The sequence below is a fragment of the Syngnathus floridae genome, chromosome 4 (genome assembly GCF_059516105.1).
Source record: "Syngnathus floridae isolate MCC-2025c chromosome 4, RoL_Sflo_1.0, whole genome shotgun sequence".
NCBI classification, from domain to species: Eukaryota; Metazoa; Chordata; class Actinopteri; order Syngnathiformes; family Syngnathidae; genus Syngnathus; species Syngnathus floridae.
This window is the reverse complement of record NC_142416.1, coordinates 5,393,562-5,410,137: the sequence shown is the minus strand read 5'-3', so window position 1 is coordinate 5,410,137 and position 16,576 is coordinate 5,393,562. Positions and strand designations below refer to the sequence as shown.

The following is a 16,576-nucleotide window of genomic DNA, read 5'->3' as shown; positions in this document are numbered from 1 at the left end:
CTGGAGGTCATTCTGTAGGGCTCGGGCAGTGCTCAACCTGTTCCTCCTTGCACAAAGCAGCAGATATCGGTACTGCTGCCGTCTACGGCCCTGTCCAGCTCTTCGAGAGTAACTGCCTGTCTCCTGGAATCTCCTCCATGTTCTGGAGACTTTACTATTACTGGGAGACACATCAAATCTTCTTGCCACAGCACGCATGGATGTGCCATCCTGGAGGAGTTGGACAATCTGCGCAACTTCAGGAGGGTTAAGAAATTGCCTCATGCTCCCAGTCGTGATAATGACTCTAGCTAAAGCCAACAGTTGTGGAAAAACAGTTAAAAAAGATCAAGAGGGAGGAACTTGAAATGGCCTCCACCTGCAAAATCAGTCCTGTTTTGTGGACCATCTCGTTGTTGACCCTCTAGTGCACCTGTTGTTAATTCCATCAACACCAATGCAGCTGAAACTGATTAACAACCCCCTCTGCCACGTACCTGACCAAAACCTTATCAGAAAAGTTTATTGAATTCATGCCATATATATATATATATATATATATACACATATATATATATACACATATATATACACACATATATATATATATATATATGTGATATGTCTTATCAGTTTCGATCTCTTTGTGTGTCTTGACATGTGAAGAAATTGACAATAAAGCAGACTTTGACTTTGATATGACATGGACTCGTTGACCCTGGTACGGCTATTTTTTATTTGCATTATTCTTTAGAAAATTGATGAAGAGTTAGTCTTTGAAACGCCATTTACCTTCTTCACAATTGTCTCCTTGATAACCAGTATTGCAGATGCAGGCGCCCATAATGCAAATGCCATGTCCTCCACAATGGATGTCAATACATTGGTTGTAGGGCACATCACACTCGGTGCCTTTCCACCCGCTATAGCACTGGCAGCGTCCACGGGAATACTGGCCATTCCCACTGCACAGCACAGGACAGGATGCTGGACAGGACACAAATACGAATTACAGTAATCCTTCGCTACATCGCGGTTCATTTATCGCGGCTTCAGTACATCGCAGATTTTTTTTCCTTCCAAATTAAAAAAACATCAAAAATTCAAAATAAAACTTCTAAATTGAGGAATTATGGCACGAAAGTTGCCCACAGGACAGCAGAAGGCAGGGGGTGCCCACACAATTGCAGTACCTTTTTATAAAAAAAAGTTGTGATCATAATAAGAGTTCTAAAAACATATTTACAATGTTGTACCTTGTTGTGCAATTGCTTGTACCTTTTTATAAAAAACTGTTATAATAATAAGAGTTCTAAAAACATATTTACAGTTGAAGGAATGAGGTCGAAATACAAAAAGTCCTGCCTCGCTACAAAAACAGATATGCTCAAACCTCATTGAATAAAGTACATAAGCAGACAAGTATATTCACATATTAAATAAATAAAAGAAACATTTGAAGCATATAATTATACCTACACACCAAATCAATAAAGAAGACATAACTAGACATTTTTGATAAGTGGTGATGAGAAAGGTTTTTATAACTTTATGATCTGATATATATATTTCTGAGGACTTTGAAATAACAAATGACTTTTGATATATTGCCTAAATAGCTCAATGACCCTTAAGGAACTGTGGAATGCATGCCTGATGTTTTTTCTGTGAATCATGGACACGGCCAGAGTCGTCTTGACCGTTCAGTACTTGATTGTATCTTATGTTTTGACTAATGCTAGACGCCAGTTTTTGATTACTACTGAACGCTCTGCACAGAGGGAAATAGTTTGCCTAACAAAGAAAAGATACGGTTGAATGCGGTACGACAGTGTATGTCCAAGATTGGAGAAGAATGTTCACAGGAAGGTCACGTGGAGATAAAACCAGTGGGTGCCAGAAGGAGCCACCCGAGAACTCGGCCAAAGATGATCGCCAAGGCCGAGAGACGGGATGGAAGACAACAGCCCCCTCCACACACACACACCAACAGCCCCCCACCAACACACCGAATCGCCCATAACCAGCACCACTCCCATGGAAGCAGACTCTCCTTCGAACTTGCCCCACCCCGAAGACTCATCGCCCATCAATCCCAGCCCACAATGTGCTACTGAATATAAAACTGATCTAACAACCTTGGACTTTGCCTTTTCTGAATGGAGACTTTCCGCTCTTGAAGGGCCCAGCGCTGTATTGCACTTTCCTGAAAACAGAGCTTTTTGAACAAGAATTGTGATTGAACTCAACCAAGCTGTCTAAGTCTAATTTCTGCTTCAGTGTCTTTGCATTTTCCTAAATCTGAAGAAATCAAACGAGCACGCAGTGAGTAAATTGAATAACAGGTGATTGGCAAAGGCTTTTGCCGTGAGGCGCAGATAACGCGCTCCCTAAATTGTGGACAGAATCTAACACAGTATTGTACCTTGTTATGATTTTTTATAATAATAAGAGTTCTAAAAACATTTACAGTATGTACACTTGTACCTTGTTATAAAAAAGTTGTAATATAATAAAAGAGTTCTAAAAACATATTAACAGTATGTATACTTTAGCTACATCTACATATGTTACACACGCACGCACGCACACACACACACACACACACACACACGCACACAGGTACCATATTTATATTTATTGTATTTATACGTTATTTTCTGTATGTCATTTATACTACGTATTAATATAGTATTTACATATTTGAAACTATTATTTAATGTTCTAATGATAATATATGCGCTTATATGGTTTAATATACACTTATTGATACACAAAAAATGTACCATATTTTTCGGACTATAAGTTGCTGTTTCTTTCATAGTTTGGCCACAGGCCAGCAGAAGGCAGGGGGTGCCCAAACAATTGCAGTACCTTTTTTTAAAAAAAAAAGTTGTTATAATAATGAGAGTTCTAAAAACATATTTACAGTGTTGTACCTTGTTGTACGATTGCTTGTACCGTTTTATTAAAAAGTTGTTATTATAATAATAAGAGTTCGGAAAACATATTTACAGTGTTGTACCTTGTTATATTTTTTTATAATAATAAGAGTTCTAAAAACATATTTACAGTGTTGTACCTTGTAATATTTTTTATAATAGTAAGAGTTCTAAAAACATATTTACAGTATGTACACTTGTACCTTGTAATAAAAAAGTTGTTATAATAATAAGAGTTCTAAAAACATATTAACAGTAAGTATACTTTAGCTACATCTACATATGTTACACACACACACACACATGCAAACACACGCACACACACACGCACACACACGTACCATAATTATATTTATACTATTTATACATTATTTTCTGTATGTCATTTATACTACGTATTAATATAATATGTACATGTTTTAAACTATTATTTAATATTCTAATGATAATATATGCACTTATATGGTTTAATATACACTTATTGATACACAAAAAAATGTACTGTATTTTCCGGACTATAAGTTGTGGTTTCTTTCATAGTTTGGGTGGGGGGGCAACTTATACTCAGGAGCGACTTATATGTTAAAATGTTTACAAATTGTTACTTGACCATTAACACATTACTTATTTACTAGTATAGTTGATCACTTCACATGTTATTTTCATTTGAAATCGCATGAGGGCACACTATGGCTGTGGAATAATTGGAGCCTCACTGACAATGCGTTCCATTCACTGACTTCCGGAGTCAGGAGATTTAATGATTTGGAGTGACACAGATTGTTTGATAAACTTGTTATTTATGTTATAGTTACTTGACATACAGTTTATTTAGAGTAGCAACGTGTATGTTGATAGACTTCAGTAGTTTCTGATTGTCTAGCGAGGCCGTGAAGGCAGCAGGGGGAGAGACGGGAAGACCGATCCAGAGCGCTTGCGTGTGTTGGCTCATATGTTGAGCTCTTGTTTTGTGAAATAAAGCGCCGGTTACCAAACCCACGTCTTGCCTGGTACTTTGGTAACGCTACAATATAGTTATATACGTAGATCTGTGGAATAATTGGAGCCGCAATTGATGACGAGGCTGACGACGAGGCTGACGACGAGGCTGACGACGAGGCTGACGACGAGGCTGACGACGAGGCTGACGACGAGGCTGACGACGAGGCTGACGACGAGCCTGACGTCATCGGCGCACGTAAGTAGGGAATCAACAGCTGGATTTTTATTTTTTTTATTTTATTTTTTTTACACAGAGGATGAATATTCCGATGGATTTAATGATTTGGAGCGACACGGATGGTTCGTTAAAAAATTTGTTTATATTACATTTATTTGATATATCTAGTCAGCAGCGCACATAGTTCAGGTGTCAACAGCCGTGTTTTTTTTTTTTTTTTTTAATTGACACAGAGGATGAATATTCCGATGGATTGAATGATTTAGAATGTCACTGGTGGTTTGTTAAAATTGTTCTTTAAATTACATTTATTTGATATATCTAGTCTGACGTCAGCGGCGCACGTAGTTCCTTCCGGCGTCAACAGCTGTTTTTTTATTTTATTTTTAAAGTGACACAAGACGACGATTCCAATGGATTAAAGATTTGGAGTGACACGGATGGTTCGATAGAATTGTTGTTTATATTACTGTTATTTGATATATAGTTTAAAGATTGTCATATGGGCCTGTGGAATAATTTGAACTGCAGCTGACGACGAGTCCAACGTCAGCGGTGCACCGCACACGCTGCATTGTTTACAGAAAGGACGACGAATTCAATCGATGGATTTAATGATTAAGAGTGACACAGATGGTTTGATAAACGCGTTATTTATGTCATAGTTATTTGAATAACTGTTAATGTTACATCAGGCCCATTCGTAGCTCCTCGTGTTTATGTCACGTTAGCATACCGTATCGTTAGCCAGTTGTTGCTGGTTAATGTCTGCTCTTGGTGTTGGATTTTGTCGAATAAACTTCCCCCAAAATGCAACTTAAACTCCGGTGCGACTTATATGTTTTTTTCCTCTATATTGTGCATTTTGTGGTTGATGCGACTTGTACTCCAGAACGACTTTTCGTCCGAAAAATACGGTATATATGATAAAAATGAAAGGGTGACACTACTTTGCTGATTTTTACATGTCGCGGGTGGTCTTGGAACCAACTATCCACGATAAACGAGGGATTACTGTACTTTGATTATTTAATAGTCTAACTCCTCTCAATACTGCAACAAACCAATAAAGTTATTCAATTGCTGGTCATATTCCTACTTCAGCAATGGGTGACACCACACTGGACACCTGCTTATGTTTCTGTTTTTAAATTAAGTAAGACACTGTGGCAATAGCTACAGGAGGAAACAGAACATTATCACTTTCTGATTTGTATGCGCAACAACCCAGTGTTTTTATACATCCCCACACTGGCCAAAAAAGATATGGGCCTCCTACCAAGAGCAAAATACAAATGATGCAGCAGCTGTTGTTTAAAATTTCCATTCCAATAATGATTCTCAGTTTTTTATATTCTCGATGAGGTATAATTTCAACATAAGTCTATTATTGTACTGTTGTATTGTTTTTAGTACAGCTGAAGCTCGATGGTATGCGTTTTTTCGAGACCAGAATTTGGGAAGCGCGTTCACCCTGAAAGCGTGTTTTATAGAAAGTCTTGTTTTTAGGCAGCCAAAGGGGTCTTATTGTCACGTTAATTTACTTCAGGCATGTTGTTTGGCAGCCGAAGGAGTCTGTTTGCCGTTCATAACCTACATCTTAGTCTGTTGACATTTATATTAAAAGAGAAGCAATACGCAGATGACAATGCCAGGTGGACTGAGGAAGGCATTTCAATGCTATGTGAATTGGATTAAAGAGAGATTAAAGCGGCCACTTTTTCTACTACTGTGTCTGGCCACGCTCTTTGAATTGAGTTCTTTTGTGAATGAGGTGCTCAAATGACCTTCCCCCTTTCGGAATCATACACACCTGAACCTCGATGTTACACGCTTACATTCTACGCAACTTTCTGTCTAATGCGGTTTGGTCATGGACCCCAATTTTTTTCGTCGTAAATACATTTTCAAGTAGTATTTTAAACCAATGATATAAGGACCATACAAAGTTGAATGACTAGCGAGTAAAACTTGGGGGGAGGGTGGGAGTGGGGTCAGAGCGGTGAGAAAACCCTCACACGGGGAGAACATACAAACCACACAGGAAGACCGGAGCCTGAATCAAACTGTGAGGCGGACTTGCTAACCAGCTCCTCACCATGCCGTCCTAATAGTAATGGTCACATTCTTATTTTTATTTACCTACTAAATTGTATCTCGGTAGTGTGCATATGGGCTGGAGTAAATTAAAAAAGCGTTTTGGCATCAGAAATTGTGAGAAGGGTTTTCAAGAATTCACACAATGATTGATTATATAGAAACTATACAGTACTGTATAGCAATGAACTGGAGGCGTACTAGTGGATGTTTGGGAGGAGTTGGGTGGAGGCACTCAAGAGTTGAGGGAGGTTTGTGGCAGTGGAACGGCAGATATCAAAACTGATAAGAAAAATGGATTCAAATCCTTTATCCAACGTAATCGAATTTAACAGTTTTCAACAGCATTCATTCAGCATGTGCAAGTCACACTCACTACGCATATAACACATTCATAGCAATTATCTTCCATATGGGAGGCAGACTGTGTGTGTGTGTGTACCTCGAGAGCAGTCAGGCCCCAGAAATCCTGGAAAACAATGGCATATTCCTGAGAGACAATCTCCGTTTCCATGACAATTCTGGGGACACTCCATAATCGACTCTGATGTAGACAGAAGCAAAGAGGTGGTACAAGGGTGCAAATTAATTGGGTAGGCAGTATATGGAACTACAGTATATAATGTGTGAAGTAAAACACACATTGGAAGAACTGTCTGCTACGGTTGCTATAGTTACAGCTAGTCAGTCCAATCAACAGTTTCTAACATCCAATTTTGCTGCTTCCTTGCTCGTTCTCTGCATCACACACACCATTTTGTCTCTGCTGTGTTACACACAAAACCCTCATGTTTTATCAAATATATTGCCATATGAATTTTTGTCTTTGAATTATGAGATCCAAACTATTTTTTGCGCCACTGATGGTTTAAGTAATTTTTTCTTTTTAAGTACCTTTTTCCATACCTTACTATTTATTATGAAGCATGAGAGTACCTCCAGCAAAGACTTACCGATGAAGATAGTATTGTAAGACACTTGTTCTATATTGCGCCCATCATTGTAAAATGCCAGATGCCAAATGCCTGTGGCCAGGTACTGGATGAAGCCAGCCTCGTGTGTGTTAACTGATCGTCTGTGACGGATCTCTCCTCCAGGGTCCTTTTCAAAACTTCCAAGTGAGTGTATGAGTGTCGTTTCTGCGTCACTCAAGGATCGCTTGTCTTTGGAAATTAGTCGACTTCCATCAAGCAGCTCCACAAAGTCATACTGGAAGATAAGCACGCATTTCATTTCATTTTTCATTTTTCATTTCCCTAAGTTTATAAGCAGTTTAGTCCAAAAAAAAAACAAAAAAACCCATCAATGTATGAAAACAACAATTTTTTGGGGGGCTCAAAGGAGTAGGTAAACATTCATAGAATTTAGAGAGACCTACCCCGAATTGTGGGTGAACATTTTTCTTGGGTTACACTTTCTTTACAGAGTAACATCAGAATGACAGGTACACCAAAACAATAGGAAAAGAGTTAAGATAACATTAAGGTATTTCTTGTTCATACAAAAATCAAATTTACCATTGATAAATAACTACTTACGGTAATTTCCGGTGTATAAACCGCACCGGTGTATAAGCCGCACCAGCTTAAATTCGGGGATATTAGTTTTTTTCTTACATAAGGCACACCGGACTATAAGCCGCACGTGCACACGAGTTTTTTACAAAGAAAGACAGTACACAGAAAGCCTTTTTGAAGTTTGAATAACATGCTTTAACATGTCTTTCTAAACATTGCCTGTGACGCAGCGGTAGTACCGCGACAACACGGAAGTGTGCACGCAAGTTATTAACAAAGAAATACTGGACACAAAAGGTTTTTTAAAGTTTTAATAACATACCTTAACATTTCTTTCCAAACACTGCCTGTGATGCGGCAGTAAAACCGCAGCAACACGGAAGTAACACAGCACTAATAGGGTTTGATTAAATATAACATTCCGGTAAAAGTCACTGAGACGCAGCGGTAACACAGCAGCAACACGGTAGCGCAGCACTAACAGGGCTGGTTAAAGTAAAAGTAAAAAAAAGAGCTTCATTGTCTTCATCTTCCTCCTGTGCACTGAAACCGTCGAAGTCTTCCTCTTCAATTTCCGATTGGAATAGCGTTAGATATCCTTCGCCACACACTTTCTCAGTATCTCTTTCGTCGTCGTTTTTATCCATTTCTTCTAGCATTTTCCATGATGAGGGTCTGTTCATGCTAATCTTATGTATGCACGAAGCGCTAAATTACATTAAACTGGCAAGCGACACGTATAACTCCAGAGTAGACGGGACCACGAAATAAAGAAAAGGGTGCCGCAACACAATGTCATCAACATCGACCGCCTTTAGCTTAAAAGCGGCATCATACGCATTTCTTTTGTCCCCCATAATGACGGTTTTTGTATAAAAGCTTCCTTTCAGTAATGTCCGTCTTGATCGCGTTCCGCGTGATGCGCGAAATGTTGTAAACATAAACTAGCACGTCTTCTTCGGCGCATTATCTCTACTTCACCAGTCTCGCTCTTGCTTCCTGCTAGAGCGCCCCCTGGAGGCCATAAAAATCCATAAGTACGCTGCGCCGCCATTTAAGCCTCAGGATTCAAAGTAACCTTCTGAATAAAATGCATTAAAAGTTCACATTCATTACAACTTGTTTTTGGTGAGCAAAATGTCAGAAGAATTTAATTTAAATGCTGATTGATTGGGTTTTAATACAATGCAGATGGTCCAAATCGCGCCACTGCTTTGTGTAATCTCTGAGTCACATGGCAAAGAGAAAGGGTTTAGAGCACAGGTGTCAAACTCAAGGCCCGGGGGCCAGATACGGCCCGCCACATTATTCTATGTGGCCCACGAAGACAAATTGTGCATCAAATTTGTGTGCCATTACTAGAACTGCAAATTGCCTTCACTTTTGATAATATATATTTTTTTAAATATTTGACCAGTTTATACTCGTCTGATTTGAAAACGAGTTATTGTCAGTTTGTTTTGTAGCTTTTACTGTATATAATAGTGTTAAGAGTAAAAGTGATCAAGTCATCACAAAAATCACGAAAAAATCTTATATAAGCCGCACCTGACTATAAGCCGCAGGGTTCAAAATTTTGGAAAAAAGTTGCGGCTTATACACCGGAAATTACGGTATTCCTTTTGTTTAAAATCGTCCAACATTAAAATGAATATTGATAGTTACCATTAGACACATAGCTTTACGTTTATAGTCATACAAAAATAAATACCTTTGAATCCATACGCACTTAACCTTTCGTTTATAGTCATACAAAAATAAATATATTTGAATCTATGGGCTCCTAGCCATTCGTTTATAGTTGTATGAATACATTTGAATCAATAGGCTCCGAGTCTTTCGTTTATAGTTGTACCAAAAGACAAATATTTGATCACTTCACTGGTTTCTTTTATATCAAACAAATTGTTTTAGGTTATTCACCTGACATGTTTCGGCGGTTTCTTCCGCCTTCATCAGAGAGGACAAATATTTGAATTTATAGGCTCCGAGACTTTCGTTCATAGTCATGCAGAAATAAAATACATTTGTATCGATAGGCGCCCAGCCTTTTGTTTATAGTTGTACGAAAAGAAAAATATACTTGAATCTACAGGCTCTCTGAGTTTATAGTCATGCAAAAAAAGAAAATTAATCTATAGGCTCCCAGCCTTTTGTTTATAGTCGTGCAAAAATAAAGTAAATCTGGATCAATACAATAGACTCCTAGCCTTTTATTTGTAGTTGTACAAAAATAAAGTTAGCAATTCAAATATTTACATTAGGCTCTTTGCATTTTCATGTATAGTCGTACAAAAATAACATGTGTTTGAAATATTTACATTCAACTCCTGGCCGTTTGTAGTCGTGTATAGAGTTTAAGTTATTTTTAAGTGATGAAATTGGACTCAAAGTATTTGTTCAGAGAATGGACTAACGTTTTTTGTTTGACCCCAATTATGTAATAGTGACGCAGTGACTTCTGCTTATAGCTGTATTCAAAAAGTTGGAGGGAAGAAGTGTCTTTAATTTCCTCATCAAGATTGTTCCATAAATTGACTCCACACGTAGTGATAAAAAAATTCTCAGTGGTTGTCCAAAAACCATGTTATTAAAAATCATTATTACCTCAAAGGTTACATTTTACTTCTTTACTAGAAAATAAAGCCTGTATGTTTCTGGGTAGCAAATTGTGTTTAGCCTTATGCATGATTTGTAACGTTTTAGATTTGATCAAATCTTCTAATTTTAATGCTCCAGATTATAGGACTAATGGATTAGTATGGTCCCTGTAGCCTACCTTGTGAATAACGCAGAGGACCCTTTTTTTTGCAATACGATAAGAGATTGTAAATTGGTTCTATAAGTGTTCCCCCATATTTACAAACAATATGTCAAATAGGGCAGCATTAGTGCCCTATAAAGAGTGAATAAAGTTTTATAATTTAGTGTGTACTTAGATTTATTCATAATGGAAATGGATTTAGCTATCTTGTTTTGAATGTTTTCTATCTGGGGTTTTGTTTATTCATTTGTTACCAAATATCCAAGACTTTTTTTTTTAGGTTGAGATAATTTGTTGTCGTCGAACCAGGCCTTTACTTTTTCCATTTCCGCAGTTATATCAACCAGCATTTTTTTCAAATCCTTTCCACAGCATAGTTTATGTGTGTCATCAGCAAATAGAACCAATTTAAATATTTTTGATATATCACATATGTCATTAATATACAATAGAAACAAAAGTGGACCCAAAATCGATCCTCATGGGACACCAAAAGTGGACTGAAGGTTGGAACGGTGCTCCTCAATTTGCACAAACTGCTGTCTATCTGAAAGGTATGATTTTTGCCACTCGAGGGGTTTACCTCTTCTTCCAAAATAGTAGTTTATAAATGAGAATATTATGATATATGGTATCAAAGGCTTTTTTTAACTATATGAAGACTGCCATAGAGTATAGTTTGTTGTATATATTACTGTATATATTCTATAATGATTGTGATTTCTTCCACCAGATCTATTAATGCCAGCAAAGTTGATGAGTTTTCTCTGAAGCCGTATTGGCTGTCATTCAATAATTTGAATTTATTAATGAAATTATCCAAATGATCTGCAAACAATTTTTCAAGTGTTTTAGACAGTTTGGGCAGCAAAGATAGGCCTATAGTTTGAAAATTTTTGTCTGTCTCCATCTTTGAAAATTGTAATGACTTTGGCAGTTTTCATTTTGGTTGGGAATCTCCCTGGCTAGAAGGAGAGATTACATAAATAGTTTATTGGTTTTAAAACATCAATAATAACATTATTTATTGTCATATTCAGCCCATTACAGTCTAAGTTTTAGACATGTTCTAAAATGTCATTCTTGTCAATAGGTCTGAGAAAGATAGAATTTGTAAGTTTGGGATCACAGACAGTAGTTGCAGTCTTTTTTTTTTTTTTTTTTTTTTAATTCAATGTTTTACCAGGTAAGCCAATTGAGAACACTTTCTCATTTACAATGGCGACCTGGAGGCAAGGTGTGTGAAGTGTCTTGCCCAAGGACACAACTACATATGAGGTAGGATCGAACCGCCAACCCTCCGGTTACTAAACGACCCACTCTACTGCCTGAGCCACAGCCGCCACTTTTTCCTAGGTTTGGACCTACATTGACAATCATTGAATCCATTTACAACTCACTTTCAACTTGGTGGACTGCAAACCAACATTCTTTGAGAAGCACTGCAAAGCACAGCATTAGACTATTTAAAATTTCCCAAATATGTACCTTTGATTTTTTTTTTTTTTTTAAGCAAAGTGTGGAAATTATCTTTCCTGTATTTTCTTAAAATTGAAGTAAATTTGTTGTGAATTGTTTTTTCTTAAGTGCATTTATAAGGCCTTTTGTCATCCATGGCTCGTAGTTTTCTCCTGTATTTTATTTCCTTATGTTTGATTGAATGAGTGGGCAATGTAAACTCAACAATGACATAAAAGTAGGCAAAGTTTTTATAAACTCTATCCAGGTCGTTTTCATTGAGAACCGCAATCTATTATTGGTTTTGTGAACTCTGAGAGCTGTTGTGGTTATTCTTTTATATTTGGTTTTGGGGTCCTTGCTGTGCTTTGGTGTTGAGGAGTATGGCATAATGATAAAAGTGGTAAATGGTCACGAATATCACTGCATAAAATCCCTGAGATGATTCTGTTATCAGTAACATTTGAAAATATATTGTCAATTGCGGATGCACTAGCTGTAGTGACCTTTGTTGGTTTAGTGATTCTTGGAAATATTGAGCTATACATCATGTTAAGAAAATATTCAGTGTGCTTATGATTATTATACTTTAATAAATCTATATTAGTATCTCCACACACAATAACATCTTTCTGTGAGATCATTTGAGAATACATTTTCTTTAATTTTGCATCACAAAGCAAATTTCTTTTTTCATCACACATTTTTAAACAAAAGGGTCAACCATAATAATGTTTAACCCACTCTAAAAGACAAATTATAAGGAACTCTCTTCATGGTGCGAAGGACATGGCACGGTTTTATTGCAATATTGTTAAAAAAATAATAATGATAAAATTATGTGCAAGGATTGTTAACATTTCAAAATATATCAAGACAACTATGGAAAATGTCAAATAAAAACAACACAGACTCAATATACAAATTAAGGAACTAGGATTAGAATTATAAATCAATATAGAAATTAAACATTTAAATAAAATGCAATCAACAATATCAATGAAAATCTTTTCATATCAAGCATGCAAATCAATATTGTAACCCAATATGTAAAAAAAAAAGCAAAGTAGGGCCGCACGATATTGGAAAAACATAAGCTATTCAATAAGGTTGTTGAATATAGGGATATCAATGTTGGTATTGTAATATAAGCATGTACCTTTTATATACAACAGTGGTGATATTTGATGCAGTGACATTGCACAGAATTTTTGTGAAAAATGTAATAATATTGTCAATATTTAAATTACTGTTACATTATCAGGAACTGATGATTAGGATAGGTTGGTGTAGTTATTGCAATCGTTTCCTCACAAGCTGGAATTTCATGACACAAATTTCCGCATTGACAAACTCGCCTGGGTTTTGAGAACGACCCTCTTCTCTGAAGGTGTCTTCCATCAGCACTTCATCTTATTAAATGGTCTCTCATGCTATTCTAACTGTTATCGGATAGCACCACATTATTCCTTAAATGTTTCCTATCCATTGCAGCCTGGTGGGTTGTTTTTTTCTTGCCCTTCAGTGGGCTTATGATCAGGTGATATATGTAGTTAATATTTGTCAACTGTAGGTTTGTAAAGCCCTTTGACTGTATATGAACTTTATAACTAGTAAATTAATTTGACTTGAAATATACTGTATATTGCAGATGGTCAAACTGTTTCTATTTGCTATTAGCGAAATACCGAATCAATTCTACTTAGGGTGACCAATCGTCTCGCATAGCACATGCATGTACAACCCTTGAAGCTCAATTCAACCGCCCCGCAAATTGAGGCCATGTCCGCAAAATCCATGCTTGAAATCCAATGTTGATCGTCAATAGGGATGTGTATTGGGCTGTCAAAAAGAGTGTATTGGGAGCCCTTCTCACATTCACTTGAAAGAGCCCATACATTATTGTCAATTACAAATTGACAGAGCCTAATTGTCAATTAGTCACTGACTGCCAGCACGAGCAAAGTCATGGCAATAAACACTCAAAGTATAGAGGCTGCACGTGAAGAAAATCAGAACCAACAGTAAAAGGAGAGTTATATCTGGACATGTGGCTCAGCTACTCAAAGTCAATCTTAGTATATAAAAGTGATCTGGATACATGTTTTTTTTTTTTTAAACAGCAGAGATTTTTAAAAGTCAATTTAGATTTACTGAATAAAATAAAATATAATACAATTACATACAATTTGAATTTAAGAAATAAAAACTGTTTAATGTATTTATAAAAATTGTAGTTTGTTCATCATATTGGCAATTTTTTTTTTCAGTTCCCAGGGATTAACCTGTCAGAAATAATGGAATTAAATCAAATTAAAAAATCATAATTTCAAAAACAATAACAAATAGGGTGGCACGGTAACGCACTGGTTAAGACGTCCACCTCACAGTGCAAAGGTTGCAGGTTCGATTCCGGCTCCGTCTTTCCTGTGCAGAATTTGCATCAGGTTTCTTCCGGGTACTTGGGTACTACCGTAATTTTCGGACTATCAGTCGCGTTTTTTTTTCATAGTTTGGGTGGGGGGGGCGACTTATACTCAGGAGCGACTTATATGTGAATTTTTTCGCAAATTTTTCAAAATTCAAAAATCCATGATGTAGTGAAACCGCGATGAACGAACCGCGATGTAGCAAGAGATTACTGTCATTTGACCTGCAAGTGACGTCAGCAGCGCGGCGGTTGTTTACATAAGGACAAGGGTTTCTATCACAGGATGACGAAGATGACAAAGGGCCCCACGTTTGAAGGATTTAATGATTTGGAGTGACACAAGGTTTGAAAAACGTATTTATGTTATCGTTATTTGATATATTTCATTTTGTGTAGCAACTTGTATATGTTTTTATTGTTACAGTTCAGTAGTTGTTGGCTCGTTGAACTCTTGTTTTGTTAAATAAAGAGACGTTTACCAAACCCACGTGTTTCCTGGTACTTTGTTAACGCTACAATATAGTTGTATACTAGATCTGTGCGGCGCGCACGCGGCGTTGTTCACATAACAGACGAGGAATTTGATCGATGGATTTAATGATTAGGAGTGACACAGATGGTTTGGTAATATTGTTGTTCTATGATAGTTATTTGAAATATACTTTATATATCGTTATATGGGTCTGTGGAATAATTAGAAATGCAACTTACGAGTCCGACGACAGCGGCATATTATATGTGGCGCATACGCGGCATCGTTTATATAAAGGACGATCGATGGATTTAATGAATTGGAGTGACACAGATGATTTGATAAACGTGTTATTTATGTAATACTTATTTGAATAACTCTGAATGTTACTCAGGCCCGTTCTCAGCTCCTCGTTTGTGTATATGTCACGTTAGCATACCGTATCGTTTAGCCTGTTGTTGCTGGTTCATGTCTGTTCTTGGTGTTGGATTTTGACAAATAAATTTGCCCCAAAAGTGTGACTTATACTCCGGTGCGACTTATATATGTTTTTTTTTTCACTGTATTGTGCATTTTACGGCTGGTGCGACTTATACTCCGGTGCGACTTATAGTCCGAAAATTACGGTGTATCAAAAACATGCATGGTAGGCCGATTGAGCATTCCAAATTGCCTGTAGGTTTGAGTGTGAATGGTTGTTCGTCTATGTGGGCCCTGCGATTGGTTGGCAGTCAGTTCAGGGTTTACGCCCAAAAACTACTGGGATAGGTTCAAGCCCAACCGTGACCCTTCTGAGGATAAAGCGGTTTGAATTATGGATAGATGAACAATAATAAATTGTTCTACATAGTCAAAAGGTTGCACCTCAAATGAGGTTGTGTATTCGTAAAACTGCTCTGCAAAGGGAAAATTATATATTTTGAGCCTTGACTCTTCTCCTGGCATAGAAATGCCGTTCTCAGCATTTAACCCTAACCTTGTCCCTCAGATACATACCCTTTAGGTTTATTTGCAGGTGGTCATTTTTTATTAAGTATTTTTATCAATTACATCACGTGTTGGGGCGGGACCACCAAATATGATAATGGTTTCGCAAATCCGCCATCTTTATTACTCAGAGAGAATTTTGTAGTTCAAACAACTCAAGGATGCCAAAGTGGAAAGATAATTTTTTTTATTGTTGGATGCATCAATCCACACAACTCATTGCACCGTCCCCCAGCATTAGAACCTCAAAAAAGTGCCTGGTCAAATGTCATTTCTCAAGCAGTGTTCCCACGTCTGTGGGCAACGTCATGCTTGTTCAAGGACGACTGTTTCAGAAATCTATTGTTAGAATAGAAATTCGCCGATAGACTTCGTTTCGTTGATGGTTCATTTCCTTCAATCTACGGAAACGACGGACACAGTAAAGCAGTAAGCTTAAGATGACAAAAATAATGAACTATATTTCAATTTAATAATATTGCGTGTCTATGCACTCGTTTTCATAGCATTAGCGTCAGTCTTTCTGTTGATTTTAGAGTATTGCGCTCTATGCTTTCACATCTTGTGGATGTATATTGCATAGTTGAATCAGATGAATTGCATCGAAGGTGCTGTATTATTCTTGGGGAGCACAATGTGTTAAATGCATTTGTTAGCTTCTCGCTAACGCTAGCATCAGCTTCCTAGTTAACTTGACTGCAGTGCTTGTTTAAAATACGTGTTCATAAATATTGTGAGGGGATTTATTT

General features: G+C 37.1%; 1 protein-coding gene and 1 long non-coding RNA gene across 11 annotated transcripts in view; one reads left to right on the top strand and one right to left on the bottom strand.

Annotated features, from left to right (window-relative positions):
• Positions 1-16,576, bottom strand: part of tenm3 (teneurin transmembrane protein 3) — a 404,606-nt gene that overhangs the window by 157,364 nt on the left and 230,666 nt on the right. For all 10 annotated transcript variants that reach the window (XM_088372494.1, XM_088372486.1, XM_088372491.1 and 7 more), the window contains 3 exons: positions 7,152-7,407; positions 6,641-6,742; positions 772-966 (listed from right to left, as the gene is read on the bottom strand). In XM_088372494.1, coding sequence (XP_088228620.1) covers positions 772-966; positions 6,641-6,742; positions 7,152-7,407 — 553 coding nt within the window. The remainder of the gene's footprint in view (positions 1-771; positions 967-6,640; positions 6,743-7,151; positions 7,408-16,576) is intronic.
• Positions 10,727-12,493, top strand: LOC148398609 (uncharacterized). The gene is made up of 3 exons (XR_015858110.1): positions 10,727-11,033; positions 11,666-11,757; positions 11,836-12,493. It is a non-coding gene; the product is annotated as an uncharacterized LOC148398609 (long non-coding RNA).